The 19583-nt window shown below is 40.3% G+C and overlaps 1 protein-coding gene across 6 annotated transcripts in view; it reads left to right on the forward strand.

Moving 5' to 3' along the window:
- st3gal3b (ST3 beta-galactoside alpha-2,3-sialyltransferase 3b) overlaps positions 1-19583 on the forward strand; it is a 59564-nt gene that overhangs the window by 19872 nt on the left and 20109 nt on the right. For 5 of the 6 annotated variants that reach the window (XM_038718329.1, XM_038718333.1, XM_038718334.1 and 2 more), the window contains exons 3-9: positions 2548-2601; positions 3084-3128; positions 4341-4383; positions 5717-5809; positions 9446-9540; positions 19310-19373; positions 19466-19561. In XM_038718329.1, the coding sequence (XP_038574257.1) occupies positions 2548-2601; positions 3084-3128; positions 4341-4383; positions 5717-5809; positions 9446-9540; positions 19310-19373; positions 19466-19561 (490 nt within the window). The remainder of the gene's footprint in view (positions 1-2547; positions 2602-3083; positions 3129-4340; positions 4384-5716; positions 5810-9445; positions 9541-19309; positions 19374-19465; positions 19562-19583) is intronic. The other variant, XM_038718332.1, reaches the window with a different exon arrangement.

The raw sequence follows: 19583 nt of genomic DNA on the forward strand, positions 1-19583 counted from the left end.
TTGGAGTGACCATTGTCATTTCTGTCAGCTGGAGTGAATGTTTGACTCTTTATAGCTGCTCCAGCAATGCTCTCAGTTATCATGGTCAAGAATGGCTGTGGCTGACACACAAGGGCCTGTTAGCTGCCACTTGTATCTCTGGCTGTTTTATTTTCTGTCACGTTCAACTCTGACACTGTAATTAAAGGCTGTGCAGCTATGATGAAATACAGTACAACTAATGCGATGATGTTGCCTGTTTGCCAGACATGATCGGGTTTTTAATGAAGCAAACTTTCAATAGCCTTCAGCTTGTTTTGTCACCGCTGTTGTCATTGATCGGTATTGATGTTGTGAGACAGCTTTATTGAATATTTATTTTGGCCTTGATTTGTGTGTTTTGATGTAGCATACTCTATAAGTAAGGTTTAAAACTGATGAATAAAGTAGGACAATCATGCTTACCAGATAATTGCTGTAATGAACAATTTTAAACAGGGTCCACTGATTAGACATTTTCCAGAACTTGCAGCCACATGTCATGGCCTTCATCAACAAATGGAGTTTGCTTAGTTGTCATGGCATTTTGGAAATATACGGAAATATAATAGGGCTGAAACGATTCATCGATTAATTCGACTGCTGCAATCAACGTTAGCTGCAGCCCTAGAATATACAGTCTTGGCAGCATAAGGGGAATTTATTGTATATTGGTTGTATATGGTTGGACAAGGCGTTTTTAAAACCATTTTCTCAGTGCATTGTGGATGGAGATCTTTTATCTACCTTTTAAAGTGGACGTGGCTTAACATGCACTGTATCTAACCACTTCTACACATGGCTCCGACAAGATTACACCATCAAGACTGTTTTCTGTTGGGAGTCTGTCACATGGCGTAACGCAGCTGTTTCAAATCAATGGGCAAACTCTTGTGTAAGACGTGTCCTCTTCAAACTTTGTATAATATAGATGCAGCCAACTTTCTTTTGAGTTCAGAGCAGCAACAGGTTTCCTGTGCTGATGGTTTGGAATTTTAGCTAAGTGGTCTACATCACTAGAGGTAATGGAATAAGTAGAGAATATTTCAGCTGCAATAGACAATAAAAAATTATACAGTGTAAAAAATGTTTGATTCCATTTTCCTGGTTGAGAAGCTACTTTGAGAATAGATGTTCAAATACATAATTTCAGAGCTTAGGTCACTTGTGTAGTTTCGCAAGGCTCTGTTCTGGATCCAAAGCTCTTTGTACTGAAAATTGTTATATTTACTCATGAAACAATTATTTTGCTCAGGGAAAAATGTGCAGTTATTTCTGGATACAGATGAAGGGGAATTAGAAACCCTGAAGAGGTGGATACTAATAAATTGTCATTAAATCTAATTTAAACCAAATTTTGAATCTGAAGAAACCCTTGTGATCAATGATGTAGAAATTGAAAAACTGTGTGAAAACTGCTAATATTGCAACGGTAGCCAACAAGCCACAAATTACATTGTTGTTGATTTCACCCCTAAACTGCTTTTCTTAAATAAAATACTCAAATGGCTCATGGCAAATGTTGTTTTTATGCTATAAATCCAGTTGTTTACTTATGATTCTCTGTGCGTGTCTAAAGTATATTTAGAATATTTCTAGACTCATAAATCTATAGATAAGGTCAGCAGTTGCTCAAGGAGTGTGCTTCAAATGTTCCTGACCCCAGCTTGGTTTTCAACATCTTCTTGTCTTGGGGAGCTGAAGTGGTCATCAGTGATACGCCTATACAGTTTCATTTGGCACAGAGTTTGAGGTTTACTAATTGGGGAATTTGATCTACCAGAAGCCTTCACATGGAGAGGCTGCATTTTCTTTGTAGCCAATTATAACATTTTTGTACAGCATTTTTACATTTGCTGTCCTTTGTCACAAGGAGCACTTGTTCTTGTTTTGTTTTGAAGAGAGCTTTGTTGTTCTGTCATGTTAATCATAGGCATTTGGATGGAATGACATGGCAGCTGTCCTCTGATTATTTTGATAGAAGCAACAATTTCAATTTCTTCTCCAAAACACCATGTGGGTTTTTGTTTAAAGCTAACTTTCTTCTAATTTAAAAGTCCTCAGTCTTTATCTATGTGTTTTAAACAAATTATACTGATTAATTTGAAAGAGGAAGCATTATGAACATGGCTTTAATCATGTTCAGAGTAGGCCACAGCCATTTACTGTGGATCTGTCACTTCTGTTAACACATCTTTTTACAGAAATTGTGAGAATCTTTCACATTGTTCTGTAATACGACAGACTTGGACACTAATAAGTCATTCTTTAACATTTATACTGTGTTGTTACTGTACTCCGAATGTCACTTCTGTGACTGTAGATACACATAGGAGGATCAGCTTTACAACCCTCTGATGTTTGGTTTCTTTCTGTGTCTGCCTTGTGTTTATCTGTTTTTGTACCTAGCCACATTTATTTATTTATTTATTTATTTATTTATTTATTTTAGTGCTATTGCCTGGGTTAATAGTTGGTTCCACAGCTCTATAGTGATGATTCAGTGTCTTAACCCCCTTTTGTTTTCAGAGAGGATTGCAGAAGAGACAACTGTAGTCCTGACAGAAGTGAAAAGAATTACAGGTAGAGGCACTGAGACTCTGCCCCTTTATACTGGGTGACTGTCACACTATTGTGAAATGGGGGATTTTAAACTGGGCTGACTTCTTTCCCCCCTGAAATATAAATCTCTGCTAACTCAACAATGAATGCTTTCCACTTTCATCTACCTATCGTAATTTTTTTTCACTTTATTACCAACAGTGTTTGTGCTCATTCACTCATTCAGACCTTATGGGTAACTTTCAGTATGCCACTGCCATAATAATCGCAAAAACACAATGGGGGCTTTTTGCAGTTCATTTTCCACTTCATTGGGCTTTCTGTCTTTGAATAAAGATTGAGACTTTCATTCTGCCTACTGGGATTAAAGCTACTAACCTATCCTCCTTCTCCTCTTCTTACTCTGTAATGTCTGACATTTTGAAGTTGGCTTCATTTTCAAGTCCAATACTGCCATAACAGACAGGCATCAAACGGTGCTAACTGACCATTTTGTGTTTCAGAGTTGAAAACAGACAACAACGTGGGACGAATAGTAGGTACACCAGGTACATCTGCAGCCCCACCGAACGAACCCCTAGCCATCCTTGCTATTCCTCTGCCATTAATAACAAATAGATGGAACCATTTAAAACCCCGCAGTCCTTCAGCAGCCACATTTGGGTTGGGAAGCTAACAACACTTTCAAATGTCCAACCAGATCTGTTACTAACCGGGAACGTGTTTTTAAAGTTGTTACAAGTTCATAAAATATTGAATTTGCTACACATGACAACTAGTGAAAACCTCTGTTCAGCCATTGTTGGCCACATGATGCTGCTGTGTGATACAACACTGCCCCCTCTTGTCATGGCTTAGTAACAGATACTTAACAAGTGAAGCAGTCAGCAGGAGTTTTTGTGCACAATACTGTAAGGTTCCACAGACCTGCATTTGTCTTCCTGGTAGGACCCTGCCACTTTAATTTCTCTCAAGCTGTTGCCTCGACTTGTCCCCCTGGCTGCTTTATGCTTCTTAACAGAAACATAATGCACACGCACACTCACATTCACTCATCTTGGCTTCCATGGCAAATCCTCTGGGGCAGTGCTTAGATCCTTCCCTAGCCAGCCGTCACGCATTCCCATTGTCCTTTTCTTTATCTTTCTCCTTCAGCTTCTCTGTGAAGACCAGATCCGCAACCACAGGAGTAACACCACGCACTTCATACTTTCAAATAATGCTCATGTTAAACATAGCACAGCATTTTACAGACAGAAATGAGAATTATATATTAAGTTTTATAGACCCAAGGCAACAGTAGATATTCAGATGACATCATTGATATAAAGTTCTCATTTTTCCATATCCTAGTTTTCTGTGCTTCTGTCTTCTTCCTCAACACTTCACCAGGCATCTATTGGCTGCCTTTGTGGTTGTCCATAGGTGATCTCTAACTTTTTTTTCTAACTTTTTATATATTTTATAAACTCAACAGATTGTTTTGGCTGGCTTCTCCCTAACCTCGCTTGTTTTTCACAAATCCTAATGCTTATTTTTGTTTACATTGGCCATATTGTTTTTCTTGTGAAAGATCCACAGGTTGTTCACAACTACAGCTAATGAGCTGATAGTTGAAATTAAGTAGATTGGATGACCTGAGGTAATAATCCAATATTTAAAGTTTCAACCCCAAAGATGCCACACTTTCTATTGACATGTTTTGTGACCTGCATAGTAATAGATTGTTTTCCATCTCTGTTTTTGTCTTTCTTTTCCAGTGTATGATACACAGGGCTTTTCCCTGAATCTGGACAAAAAACTGTGAGTACATCTCTCCTAGTAAACGTGTTTTCAATTCCCCATTGTGGACGACATGGGATATTTCTACCTTTTTGTTATATTTGAACAGCTGAATTCCCAGTTAGACGTTGCTTCCATTCGTTTAGATATGTTTTACAGCATGTTCCACTTGATACTTATTCACACAGGTTCTGGTTGATCAATGGGGAATCATGAAAACGTAAACCTTTGACCAATTAACTTCACTTGATTTTTTTTTTTTTTAAACAAACACATAGCATCTCATTGGAGTCCTAACCAAAACCTGATGACAAATGCACAGAATTGATTGGTGGTCTGAGTAATACATTAAGAGAATTGTGTGAATTGAAATGTAGTCTGTTTTCCCATCGATTCCAGAGCGGCTGTGGTTTGTCAGGGTGAGAACATGCTACATTGAGTCATTATAAAGCTGTCATTATGTCAGCGCGTCTTCTGATATGTGTATAATTCCCTGAATTGGTTTGACACTCTTGCTCTAAACTGCCATGATAAGGTCTCTAGCCTCGCCTCTACAATATAGGCAATAATCATATGCTGCCATCACCACCCTCACAGGGCGCGTCTGTCCACACTATGTGCACACACTGTAAGCATTATGTCAGCACACACTTTAAGGTGGTTCTCACATGGGTTCAATTTGTCTAATATAGCTCCTTACATTATATCTTCAGTGCCATTAATTACTCCATTAGAGCACATGCATACAATAGTGCAATTCATCTTAAAGCTACTAATTTGTTTTGTGACTTGGGATCATTTATTCCTGCTGGTGGTCCTGCTTATGGAAAAAGATAGATTTCATTCTCACCAAATTGCTTATCATCTTGAGGCCAGTTAAAGCAAAGCTGCAAGTGATCTAGCTTACTCAAATATAATATATTAGCCTAAAAGAGCTTGAAATTGTGCACATGCATGCCCGAGTCCAAGCCCCTTCTCCTGCCATCTCTGACTTTCAGGCCTCATGTAGTGCAAAGACTTGGGCCTCTCTCCCATTTTCCCTGTTTATTTGAACTAGATTCATGGCATGCATCAGGTTATTAATGATCATGCTAGTAATCTGGACCTTCTAGTTTTAGCACTGCCAGTGTGATTATTTGAACAAGGCCCCTCTGCTTTGTCTTGCCACACACAGGTGATATGCTGATCTGTTCCTGAGTTCTCTCACTTCCTACGCAACCCCTTTTTCTCCTATCTTTCAAGCAAATTGTTTGACAAGCTCAGTTTTTGAAGCTTGGAAATATGTCAGTATAATGGATAATTAGTTATCATGATGTGTCTGATTAATCGCTCCCTCTGATTTATTAATGCACAGGCCACCAGAGTTGGCATACAAGTATGACAACCTCAGCGAAGAGGAGTGCAAGCCAGGATATGCAGCAGCCAAGATGACCAACATCTATCCTAAGTGAGAAGCATTGCTCTTTCATTCTTTTACACACCATTTCGCAATCAGGAGCTTCACAAATGAATCACTTAAATTGAATATCAGCAGGAGAAAAGCAAAAACTGCCACTGGTACATACCGAGATGCATGATGTCACTCGTCAAGCCAGCTTGGCCTTAAGGGGTTTGAGTCAGAAACAGAGAAACCCCCACATTCCTATCCAATCTTCCCCAGTTTCAATCATGTTTCTATCATCTTCTCCCCCACCACAAAACCACGACTGTGTCCTTGTGATCCCCCTGTTACACAAAAGAACCTTTGTCACCCGAGTACAAGGTCTCCCATCTTTCTCCTATCGTATCCTAGAGCCTTAGAGGCTTTCTCTATGAACGACACCAACTGACTTCCTGTCCTGACTCATCACGCTTCCTGGTACCCAGCCCACACAGTCCTCCACGGTCCTCTCTGATGTCATTGGCTCTTTTGATTTTTCTCTTTGCCTCCATTTGCTGCCCATCTCAGCTCGATCTATAGGGCATTGTCCTATCAGCATTCCTGGAGCTAAGCTAATAGAGGAGCAATTTGCAGCATTGCTGAACAATAGCCGGTGGCACTTCAACATCTAGTTGTGGGATTATTATGGTGTTATTTACCAATCCATTTCCAAGAATGGAACCAGATTATCTATTGTCTCACGATGCACAATTAAGTTTATAGTATACCAGTTCAACAATAAATTCCAGTATTTTTAAAAAATCACATATTTCACTTTCACTATTTTACACAATCCTGCTACCAACCTTCCACTCTAAGTGGCATGTGTGATATTGTGTCCTAGTATTCTGTTTATAAAGGAACCACTTAAAATGAAGTGTTTAATTGAAGATATCCAAAGCATATTGCATAAAATATACAGCCTATGTTGGATGAATTGACAAACCAACATCATCAGCTATAAATTCCGCTGCTGCTTAACAAGAGAGGTGAAGCAGTTTTCGTGGAACTGCTCTCTACCTATCTGAGCGGCTACGTGTTAACCATGTCCTCCCTTGTAATGACTTCCTCTAATCAGCCGCACGTGTCGGATCAAAGTTCTGTAAAACACGGAACCCCCTCCGGGAGCCCACTGATTACTACCACCTTCAGCCCAGTCACACACAGGTCAATGAGCACAATTAACGCCACACTTTGCGTTAGAGTGTGTGTGTGTGTGTGTGTGTGTGTGTGTGTGTGTGTGTGTGTGTGTGTGTGTACATGTTTGTTGGAATGCGCGAGTGCAAGTGTATGGTTGGGTTGAACCTATACAATCGCATTGTATGTTAGTATCAATCGTTTCCAGTGTGAAAGGGAGTCAACCAATTAATATGTTGTTTGTAAACTCTTCTTTCTTTAGCTCGGTCTGCTTTGAATGTTTACCACCCAAAAACAAATCAATTTGAAAGTCCTTGTTAGCATTTTGTTTAAATACGTGTGGCCTACTGTTCAGCTGTTAGAGAAAACCTACTTAACCTTGAGTAGTGAGGTCCTGTGGCTCTCCCTCTAATCATCTCCCGCTTCCTCCATGTTTGTCTTCTCTGAAGCCCCTGCCTTGCAGAATCCAATTTATTTTCCACACCTCCCCTCCTCTCCGCTTTACCCAAAACTGTTTGTATTGAAGCCCTAAATCAAGTGTTGGCAGTGAACTTGAAGCCGCGCGGTTATGAAAATATTTCCACGTGAGAGATGGACCTCGCAAAGGAAATGAGTACAATGCATCCCTGCACATTGGCTGTTTTGGGAGCCCTCACTTTTTATTTAACAACAAGCAGCCCCCTGTCGATCTGCTTTGTCAGGATGTCAGTGACTGTCGGTCAGGGCTTGGTGACTTGCAGTGGTCCTGTGTTATTTTGAGTCTTGGGTTTAATGAATCTCCATTTGTTTTGGCAGGACAGAAGTCTGTGTGTGTGTGTGTGTGTGTGTGTGTGTGTGTGTAAGCCCCCGTCAGGTGATGTGAGGACCAGGGGAGTCATACATAACAGCCTCTCCTCTTGAGTCCCTCTGCTTTCATGCTTTAAAACTGTAGGATAATAAGGGTATCGAAGACCGATTAGGGTGCATGGAAGATGTTCAAGCTAACCGGAAGGCTTCCAATTAATGTCGGCCATGTTTGGTCATTGTGCCTCAGAGCTTCACATTTTTCTTATGAACCCATGGCAGTGTTATTGAAACAAGCTATCCCAAAATTCCTGCTGAGAAACAAGGTAGTGTGGCTCCAGTTTAAAATACCTTTGCCAGTTAGTGTAGTCTGTCAGGCTGTGGGAGCCATAATATATCACTGGTGAGAAAGAACGTGTGTGAGGGGAGCGGCGCCCATCAGCATCATGCTTCAGCATATTGCTGGTGGTCTGGTGTCCGGTAATGAGACAACAATCTCTGCAGCTGTCTTCTTTTATTAACACCATAATTCACACAAGCTCAGTAGATCTCTCCAAGGCGCTTGGCACTGTCTTTTCTGTGGGTGCGTGTCCTGATTGATCATTTAGGTATGACATGGAAAAGCATGTAGCGCCATGCATGTGACTGTCAGAAAAAAGACAGCGAAAGCAGTTGCCCCCCTCTCCTCTTGTGTCCGCCTGGCTTGACAGCAGGTCATGAAAACACACATCCATCCTGAAGCCACACTCGGGTCGCAGGCGTGACTAAGAGGAAATGGCTTCTTTTGATTTTAGAGCTGCAATTAATCAACGAGGGATGCGCGCGCGCACACACACACACACACACACACACACACACACACACACACTTATACAGGCACACAGGATAAGGAAGAGGCGATGCTGGAAGTAGCAGTTCATGGGGCATTAAAAACATTGGGCCTGGACGTGTTTTTCAATATCAAACTCAATTTGTTTTTTTAATGTGGCAGGATGACTTGCTGCTCGCTGGAGTAGGTTAGCTTGTCTGTTCTGTCATGGGCAAACGGGTATGTCAGGCTCAAATATGTGTGAATTTCCTGGATACTTGTTGTTTTTATTGTGTGTATTTCCTTAAACTGGGGCAACGGTGAGAACAACTTCCTCCACTCTAATTCAGTTTGTGGAAACAGTCTTTCCCCAGATCCTATGAGGGAAAGCATGTTTGCATGAGTATGCTGTCTCAGCAGATTTATCAAAACCGTGTGTCATCTGTGATTTAGGCCGCGGCGGAGAGGTCATGTTGTTAGGTTACACACTGCAGCCGCCTTCCGTGTCTCCCGCTGCCTCTCAGTTTTTATTACCAGCTTAGTTCATAGCTACTTTGCTAACGTGTGCAGGCTTTGATTCTTTTGGAGGGCTTTTACAGGGGACGTAGGGATGCTGTTACTTGCTTAACAGTAGAACAAGTGAATGTTATTACTTTGTAGCTTAAACTTGCCGAGTTCATTAACACTGCTATTCCAAGTGGAGCAAGGATTATGGGAAGTCACAAGGTCTCTATGGAGAAGAGAAAAGGTGTGGTGAGGGAATACACAACAAAATAAATCATTCTTAATCATATGGGGTTTGTTACAAAAGTGGCTATAGGCTACTAAGAAAAGTCATTATTACAACATGGGACATTTTTTCTTGTTCTTTGTGCTCATCTGATCAAAATTTTCTCCCTCTTATTCCTTCTGTTCTCTCCTGTGCCTCATTGCAGGTTCATAAAACCAGCACCCATGTTTCTTGATCAGAACTTCAGACGTCTAGGAAAAGTCAACAGTTACTTACCTCCCTTTGGATTCAGAACGCAAGGTAAGAAAGGTTCATTCCATCACTTACCTGCTACTACTGACATCTTTAATAATTTCTTCATGGATGGTGCCCATAAAAACATAAATACTAGGAAAATGTTTGCTCTGCTCTGTAGATACGCTTGTGTTGTTGCTGACACTGAGTCTGTGTTTTCAGTGCTACTGTTTCTCTGAGGTTTAGATGCTGTATTTGAGCTTGACAGCAGCTGCATGGTACAGTATTTTTATCTCGGCGTAATAAACGGTCTGACGGAATTGGTATCAGGCTTGGATTTGAGTCAATGTTGTCCAGAGGATTATAGTTTTGTTCTGAGTTGACGACATTAAACTCGGGTCTGAATAGGTTATGAAATAAAAGTGCAAATGTCTTACCTAATCGTCAGGCATCAGTTGGCTGCTTATATGACAACTACATGGGGCATCAGTGATGTAACAAGTTATTCTGTAGCCTGATATTCAGAATGGTCCTTTTAAAATTGCTGAAAAAATCAGGGATGTGAGCAGAGGCATGAAACCAACCTTTTTAAGCTCTTTTCTTCATCAAGGTTTCACTCTGATGGTTCAGTGGTAGTGAATGCCAATGTTCTGCCACTTTGCACTTTTCACCATTTGTCATTGTTGCAAGGCTGCTGTTTTTGGCAGAATATACTCTGCCTCAGGTTTGTTACTCTGCCTTTGTCCTGAGTTGAGACAAAGTGAGTTAGGTAATCCATCACATTGTACATTTAGTCACCTTTAGTCTTTGCCAAATTTATGCTATCATGAAATGGTGGTGCAAGCAGGGAATGTTGTCCTGCTATTTTATTTATGGACAGTCCAACATCAGAGAATTGCTAAACAGCACCCTTTTTAATTAAATAAATTACTTAATCTCTATCTCACATCATCTATGGTTAGCTGTTGTTTAACTTATGGATAGGGCTGGATAACTGGTTCCATTTTGAATCTGGTCCTGGTTGGTAAAATACCTAGATCTTTTTTTAAATCGCTGATGCTTAAAAATCGCATATCAAACCTTTTATCTCTCCCCTTTCTTTGCAGAGATTGTTTGAGTGAAAAAGCACCTCACTCTGTAGCACCACTGGATACGAGTGTGTTTCAATTATTTACTTGATCTCCTCACATCAATTTAAGAATCTCCTAGTTAACCTTTGATTTGATATCATATTCACATTTTAATCTGATCAACTAAATGACTCTGGATCAGGACCTTTAGTATTTGGAGTAAGCAGCTGTTCGTTGAATGTGTCAGATATGCTTAATGAACATTTCATATATTCTGCTGCTCATCTCATTTTCAGGTTGCAGGTCCAGGTTGCTAAACAGTGATGCATTTGTGCCACCTTTTGTGCTGTAATTTTAGGCTTTCGTTTCTTGCAAATAAAGGATTCCCTGAGTAATTTGGATTTTATACTAGATTTGAAAATTAACCTATTGAACTCACCCCTGCTTCTGGGTTTTATTTTCAAAAGTCATAGCTCATTTAAGAAATGCTTTTTGAGAGCCATCACTATAACAGTTTTTGAAAACAGTCCCTGTTTGGAGCTGGATATTTCAGAAAGCAGGATTTGCGAGAGTGTAAGATCAAAATAATCCTGTATTTAAATTTTTAAACATGGGGACGTCATTCAAAAACTGGAATTCCTCAAGGCAGAATGTGTTACTGTGGCAAAATGCCATGAAACTAACCTGCTAAATGGTACATTAAATACATTTTTACATGTGGCCAGTTTTCAGCCTCAAACCCTTTTTAACTTCATAACACTCTTATTGGACCCTGCCGATAAGTCAAAACATATTTATATTTCCTAGTAGGGCTGAACAATTAATTGAAAAGTAATCAAAACTAAAATTCAGAGCCTGTAACCGACGTAAATTCCCCATGTCGGTTATTTCGGTTCATTAATCCAGGGCCCTGTTTCATAAAGCAGGCTTAACAAACTCTGAGTTTATCCATGAGCTCTGAGTTGACTACTTCAGGTGAGAAATTCTGATCAGACTTAGTTGGCAACGGATAAATAAAGGCAAAGCCTTCATTTTAATCGGGTGGAGCTAGAAATGTGAATGCATACCAACGCGGACCATGATTGGCTCTAAAACGCAGGAGTGGAGGAAGGATCAATACTTTTAACATTGGTACTTTTTTTTATATTGCGTTGCTCATTCATCATTTACCAGATTGGAATTTCCTTAATGAATGATAAAGTGCTGGAATTCTCCTGCAGTCCATTACATTTGATTTTAAATAGGAAGGCTATATTTATTAAGGTGTAATCGGCTACCTGATTATGAAAGTAGGTAGGCTATAGATCAAATAAAAGACGCAGTTTACTCATGAACCTGTGATTGTAAAGTCACACCCAGTAGGTTAGCCTATTCATTTTTTATTTTTTGCTATGGAAAATGTGTCTATGGGTTCAAACTGACTAAAGTTTTAGACGTCTATTTTACATTAATAAAACCTTGCTAATTTCGTATTTTATTAATGCTGTCAAAACACGTTCAGAATGTATGCAGCTAATAATGAAAAACTCTTGAAACTTAGTTTCAGCTGCTACAGTCATTCTGACTCAGAAGTGTTCATTGATCAGTTTTCTAGGTTACAGATTAGTTTAAACAGCGATTACTTCAGTAATGTAGCCCACAGTGTTTTCAGTGCAACTATCACAGTGTTATAGGTAAAGATGGACACAGATTTTAATTCACGATGTGCGGAGATCTGTCCATGGGCCCTACATCGATGACAGATGTATCATAAAAGCGGTCACGTTCAGGGCTTGGATGAAAAACTAATAGCCTATCCAACTGGGATGTTAAAGTTTTTAAAGATGTAAATGCGTTCAGATATGTGCTTTGATATCGACAGTATGTAAGGGGAAATTAAACGTTGTGCCAGACAGCCGCCTCAGGCTCCGCAGGAGGGGAGTTAAAGAGAAACTGACGGTTCTCCAACTTATCCTGTGAACCTAGCCTCCTCGGTTGCCGGAGTTACAGATATAGGGTTTATATGATCTCGCTCTCTGAAACAGAAAACCCATAGTTTCCCTCATCTCAGGCTTAACATACTCTGAAACGGCCCCTGGTAATTAGGGCCCGAGTGCGAAACGTGCAAGGTCCCTATTGAAACTGAAGGGGGTTTGTTTTTGTTTTTAGGGATACAAGCATCACAGCTGCTGTCGTTGTCGTAACCCATTGACAATTAAAGGTTGTGCAAACAGTTATTACCAGTCGACCAATTTGCCCGTGCTGTTGAAAAACGATTATTCGCCATGAAACATAGTAGTTATAATTTCAGTACACATGCTCACATCTGCACCAGTTTTTACATGTACAATAAGACACCACGATGGTGGAACGAGCTACCACACACTATCAGAGCAGGGGCGTCCCTCTCTAACTTCAAGAAACTCTTGAAAACTCATCTCTTCTGAGAACACTTCCTCTTATAACACCTCTAACTCCTAATCTCTAACATGCACTTCCTGCGCTCTTCTTCTTCTATCCCCTACAATTATCTTGTATTGATTGCACTTTTTGTTAACTCTTACTTCCTTCCCTAGGTATTTACCCCACTGATGTCATATGAACTATGAGCTGTTACTAGTATTTATTGCTGCTCTTACTAGTATGTATTGTCAGTTGTAGATCTGTATTTGATGCTCTGTTGATGCTTGTATGTTGTTCCTCAAATGTAAGTCGCTTTGGATAAAAGCGTCTGCTAAATGAGTAAATGTAAATAAGAGTCTCACCCTGAATACATCCATATTCCAATAGGTGTCGTTTGAGATGACGGCGGCTGACTTTTGCCGACTTGATAGTCTAACGTGAGCTGCAGGTGACTGCAAGGGCGGGGTATAAAAACGGCGCTGTCAAGTCGGACACATTCTACCTGCATCAGCTTACTGTAAACTGAGATCAATAACTGATCTCGCGGCATTTGCTTAGAAAAATACCGCGATACCAGGCAATAGTGTGGTTCCAACCTAGTGCAGTTGGGGAAAAGCAACTGCGGCCGCTGGACTTGGCGCCTGCAGCCGCCTTGCTCACACAAGGTTTTAATGTCATGTGACACGGTGTCGTTTTGCAGCGCCGGCGAAAGTCGGACACAATTTCTAACCAGCATGGCTTGTTTTAAGTCCAGCATGCATCACTGCAGCGCAGCGCAGCATTAAAGTCTCAAAGTCATAGCGCCACCTTCTGGCAACAGGAAATGACACGTTTTACGTTGTAATGTACTACTCCTAGCAGGTTGGACATATCAACTTCAAAACTGTCCCAGAAAACCCTTAACAAATTGATGAAGCGATGTTGTAAAACGTCTGAGTTTGCAGTTAACGGCGGGCGGTGGCGTGGCGGCGAAGTTCCACGCTTCGCCATGACACAGGAAGTTGTTGTAACTTGACTGTACATGCTCAGATCTGTACAAAATTTTACAGGTTTGACAAGAGTCCCGGCCTGCACCAAACTTTACGTGCTTGATAACACAGTTACGCCCCGAACACATCTCCGCCCTGTCCAGTCCGGTTCAACCTTCAGACCGAAGTCTGAAGCACGGGGAGGCTAGCGCTAACCGGCTGCACTTTCCAGCAGTTGTAGAAACAACATACCTACTTTTAATAACGGACACACTGTGACCTGCACTGCCAGACTGACAACATATTACTTGCTCGCTTTCAGCGTCACTTTCTGCCGCTCTCTCTCATTCGCTCGTCCACTCACTCGCTACGCAAACACATTGCACTGCAGTTAAAATACCTAAATCCACTGCTCTTATAACAGCACCTGTCACGTAGCTGTGCTTTGATAAATAAAGAGAGGAAGCTAGCAAAGCGTGATTTACCGTGCTCACACAGTGTGCGGGTGAAAATCATTTGTTCCGCATTTATATTAAATAACTGAGTGAAAGTAGCAGCGGTCATAATTCCACAGCGGTGATGCGCCGAATATATGGGAACCATGTCTGTAATGTGCACGTCAACATTACCTTATTAATCAACATTTATATAATGGATTTGTGAAACTGTGAATAAAAAACCCCCCAGCTTTAATAGTTGAGCATATTTACAGTACAAATCTTGTCAGTGAAATATGAGGGCAAAAAAAACAAAATAATAGTAATGGAGGAGAAATTTTAATCGTGATTATGATTTTAGGTGAAATCATCCAGCCCTATTTCCTGGTCATGTATTTACAGTCTATTCATTGTAAGCTGTCATAATAACCTCATCAGTGAAGTTCATTTGTTTGCTAGATGAGTTCTATCTTGGGACTGAGGAACTCAAGTCTCCCAACCCTCCGACTTGAATGCCTTCACACACAGTGCTTGTCCTTGTTCCCTGACCTCAACACACACCAACTCTTCAGACATCAAACCAGTAAATGGTTCCATGGGAAGTGAAGAGATAACATTAACCTGGCTTCAGTGACATGCTCATATCACATCACATATTTTCCAATACTTACAAGCAGAAGGTACAGTGAATGTTACCTTTGTGCTCCTACAAGATCTCTGCTGTCATATGAAAACACACACACACACACACACACACACACACACACACACACACACACACACACACACACACACACACACACACACACACACACACAGTCGCTTTCAAAAGAGCACTCCCTGTGTGAGTGTCACACCTGGTTTCTGTTTTCTCCACGGACTGTGATGCAGTGGGGTTTCCCTTTTTAATGGTACTCATGTGGAGAGATGATACGTGTGGATCTTGAATAGAAGGCCACAAAGGATTCCAAATTAGGAACACAGAGAGGTGGTGGTGGGCGGGAGTTGTATTTTTACTTTTTATTCTGGCAAGAGGTATCTTTGGCACACATCAACCATAGCTTGAGAACAGTAAAGCTGTGTTGATTCGGCCTCAGACACAAAACATATTTTTCAGCACTGCAGGATGCCAGTCAGCCACTGAATGGTCAATTTAAATAATAGGCTATGTTTTGCATTTATTGTTGGATATTCTCACAGTAAATGAAATTTTATTTTCTGGAAATTATATCTTTCTGCAGTCCAAATTGAATAAGTAAAGCTTTTTTAAATGATATTCATCAAGCCAGAGGCTTATACAGTTAAAGAGGTATTTTTCAAAAGGTAGCTATGACAAATCTGGAGAAAATCAACACTTCTTAAAAATGTTTTGTATGAAAGCGTTTCAATGTTTAATTCCTTCAATAGTGTTGAGTTTATATCAGCCTTCTGTTTTTTTTTGTTACAGTAAGGTTGAATATACATGAGCTACAGTAATTTGTTAATAAACTGAACTGTTTATAAAGTGTGTGTGAATTTTGCAATATAAGGTGCGAAGGAAAACTCCTCAGAACTGAAACAATAAGTTGATTAATTGGTTATTCAATCATAATAAATAAGATAATGAATCGTTTCAATCGTTTTACAGGCAACACCACTGACATTTGTCAGACTTTGCCTTACTTCACTGTAAACTGAATGTCTTTGGATTTTGGGGTGTTGGTCAAGCAAAACAAGTCATTTGAAGACGTCACCTTGGACTTGGCATTTTTTCACTATTGTTTGAGATTTTATGTTGATCATGATTCATCAAAAAAAGAAATTCAAATAAACCGTTAGTTGTAGCCTTACAATGCTTCATGTGTTTTATTTGGGAACCCTGTTGGGCAGGAAGACCCAGTGCATTAAAGAGACGACTTTAGAGTGGACTTGTTTCAGCTGCTGTGTTAAATATCTTCAAGCTTCTTATAATTTGTCTTTAGCTCCTGTGATAATAGGAGAAGCAGTCGTTTGTTATATTTGGAAGATGTGCAGAACATCATCAAATTTAGTGTACTCAAGACAGTCGTTTAAGTATCTCTGTAAAATAATGTTGACTTTTTAAATAACCAGTACACATCACAGTACTGCCCTGAATGGCACAGTGCTTTCAAAATTAACCCTTAAAGGTACTGACTAAAAGGATTTAGCAAACTGAAAGAGGCCTTCATATGATATTTCCTACTATCAGTTGTTTACATATATTTACTGAAATCATATCTTAATTTAGAGTGGTGATTAGGCTAATGTGTTATTAAGTGTGGTTATGTTAATGCAGTTATGATCCCAATCAGAGTGTGATGTTTACACTAGCTCTGCCTTAGTCACATGGTCACACTCTTGATGTTCGAGGTAATTCACTGCTTTGTCTTCTTTGTAACATGAGACAAGAACAGGTGCACAAGTGTATGAGTACATTCTTCACTAGCAAGGACCACACAATCAGCAGGTACAATTAAGTGATTTATTGATGATCGAAACGACAAAGATGTATGAGGCGTGTAGTTGCTGAATAGACATTCGAAGAGTTGTGGGGAAACTACGATAGGGAAATCCGCCGTAGCACCCGGGCATAGAGAGGAAGAAGGAGATCAGGAGGCGGGGAGGAGGAGTTGGGACATATGGGTATTTATGGCAATGCTGGTGAGAATGTGGTTGATGTGTGGTCCTGCTCATGAAACTGCTAGTTAGCACCACATAAGCACAATACACAGAACACAGCAAAACCTTTTTTTTTTTTTTTAAGGATTGAACTTCCTGAATTGTGAAGCAAATGAATGAAGTTGTTTCCATAAAGATTGATAAATTCTATCACTGTGCCATAGGGTTTTCACTGTGGATATATCTGTGTGTACATTATGAGCCAGAAAGACGTAGCAGCCAAAGATTTGAACACCTCTCAGTCTACAACATGGAAATAAATATGGTACCGCTTTGGGCCATAAAGCTATTTCTCAGGATTGTTCACTCAATATACTTGATAAATTAGTCATCACACTGCAATCAAATACTCATTTTGTCTTTTTTACAATGGCAGTTGATGTTGAGTCAAAAGCCTACTAATGTGCAGGCCTAATAAACAGCACTCTCTCGTCACATGATGCTCTATATTGTTTAGGCTACACTCTTCCCAACAATGTGTCTGTTTATGTGTTATGTGATTCTTCCGCCATTCCCCTATGTTACCAGCAAAGATTTTTGTCATTTCAAGAGTTCCATGTTGGACCACTGTCTGAACCTACAGCCATTCGTCTTTGGCCGTCTTTGGCTCTACCATAAGACATACTTTGCTGAAGTGTTTACCCCGGGTACTTATAACAATTAGCTTCCATGTCGTCCTCTGGAAGAGAGTCCTGCCCATTGTGATTTTTCACTTTTCACCCGCTTGGATCCAGGTGTGGTCCTTGGCCATGTGTTTATGCTGCTCGGGGTGATGCTTGACGCCAGACATCGACACCACATCCAAACAATGGGCCGTTGCTCTGCTCGCCTCTCCTCAGCAGGTTAATCATTAGGATCGTTAGCCAGGGTGAATGGGGCTGTAATATGTCTTACAAACTGCTTTGAGGCCCCAGTCTAAACTCTCTTGTTCTCACTCTCACTTTACTCTCACTTTTGTTGTTTCTCTTGCTCCCTCCCTTGGCAAACTATGTGCTATATGATGATTATATTAAGTGAAGTAGAAGGGGCAATGAAAATGTCTCTCATTTTTAGCAATGTGACTTTTTTCCCCCCAGGCAGGATGCAAATAAGGGAAAGCTGATTAACTGCCATCATAATAGTTAAGTCCAAGAAGTCCTTCTATGGTGCTTCCACATTACTACAAATGTGAATCAAAGATAGCAACAACTGTTATGAAATCTGCACATTTGGGATGTTATGACGGGTGTATTACAAGTATGAGAGGCCTAAAAATGGTCAGGAGAAGAGAGAAATATATGTAACATCTAAGGCCTGGAAGACTGACTCCAGCAGAATGCCCCGTAGAACATGGTAGGAATGTGCGCTATGGCTAAACATCCCAGTTTCTCACCCTGCGATCGGAGGGGTGCTAGCCACGCAGGGAGATGAGCCTACTTAACTAGGAGAATGTGCTTGTTTGAAAACAGCATTCCTCTCTGAGTGCTTTTATGGGAGAGTTTCTACATACACACGCATACCATCCTGAACCCTGTATGTCTGTATCTCCCAGATCCACTCCTTTCAGGAACACAACAGCTTTTTTCCCTCCATAATCCCATCGCCACTATTTCTGGGGGCTGATTGGTCACTCCTTATCTGTGACTGAGTAAACAGAGAGAGGTGTTCTCTCCTCCGACTGTCTTAAGACCACCTAGACTGCTTTATCTCTAGTGTATGTATGTTGAAGTCCTTGGCAGCTTGTTAATCTTTTCAAGAGGGAACACCCTCCGTTATGACTTATAAATATTTCATTTTCATTATTAGAGAACATCCCTTCATCTGTGATGTTAAGCTGATGCACTGCTCCATAAGGGGTGAACGCTTAAAGTTACTGACCTGACGATGGTACTGCATTTTCCACTGTCACATTATGAGATACCGTATGTATGTAGCGAATTTTAAACTAATTGCCTACTGCAATTTTCAAACTGCAGGAGGCGCAGTATTTGATAAAGGTGATGCGTGTGTCAAAATACCATTTTAAATTAAATATTGTGTATTGAGTCCTGTCCTACACATCATATTCTAGAGACTTACAAAAACATCTTGTTTTGGTACAAATCCCCGCAAAAATCACACCATAATACATTAATATGTTTTTCAATGAAAATGAGAATAATGATGAAATGATTATCATTCCCTCTAGTATCGCAAATCATATTTTAATATCAGTCAAAATAATCGCAATTTCAAAATCATTCAGCCTTATCATGTTGTGTACTGCAGTGTAATGTATCTTTAATTGTGCTCTCATGGTTATTTTGTTTTTCCTCCGCAGAAAGAATCATAGACAGTATTTTAACTGCCACAAAATATTATGGACTTGGAAAGGAGCTGGACAGGTAATTATTGCTACTCACCAACATCAAAAGGAAGTCCTGTTTCCTTCCATTAGTTGTTAATTTTACCAACTGCTGAAACTCCTGCCCTGTAGTCTCAGGTGTAAAAGATGCATCATTGTGGGCAACGGGGGCATCCTCTCCAACAAGTCTCTGGGCTCCCGTATAGATGACTATGATGTTATAGTAAGGTAAGATGACGCCATTAAAAAA

The sequence above is a fragment of the Micropterus salmoides genome, unplaced genomic scaffold, assembly GCF_014851395.1.
Source record: "Micropterus salmoides isolate LMB-PRFRI ecotype aquatic unplaced genomic scaffold, ASM1485139v1 Ms_hic_scaffold_14, whole genome shotgun sequence".
In the NCBI taxonomy this organism is placed as follows: Eukaryota; Metazoa; Chordata; class Actinopteri; order Centrarchiformes; family Centrarchidae; genus Micropterus; species Micropterus salmoides.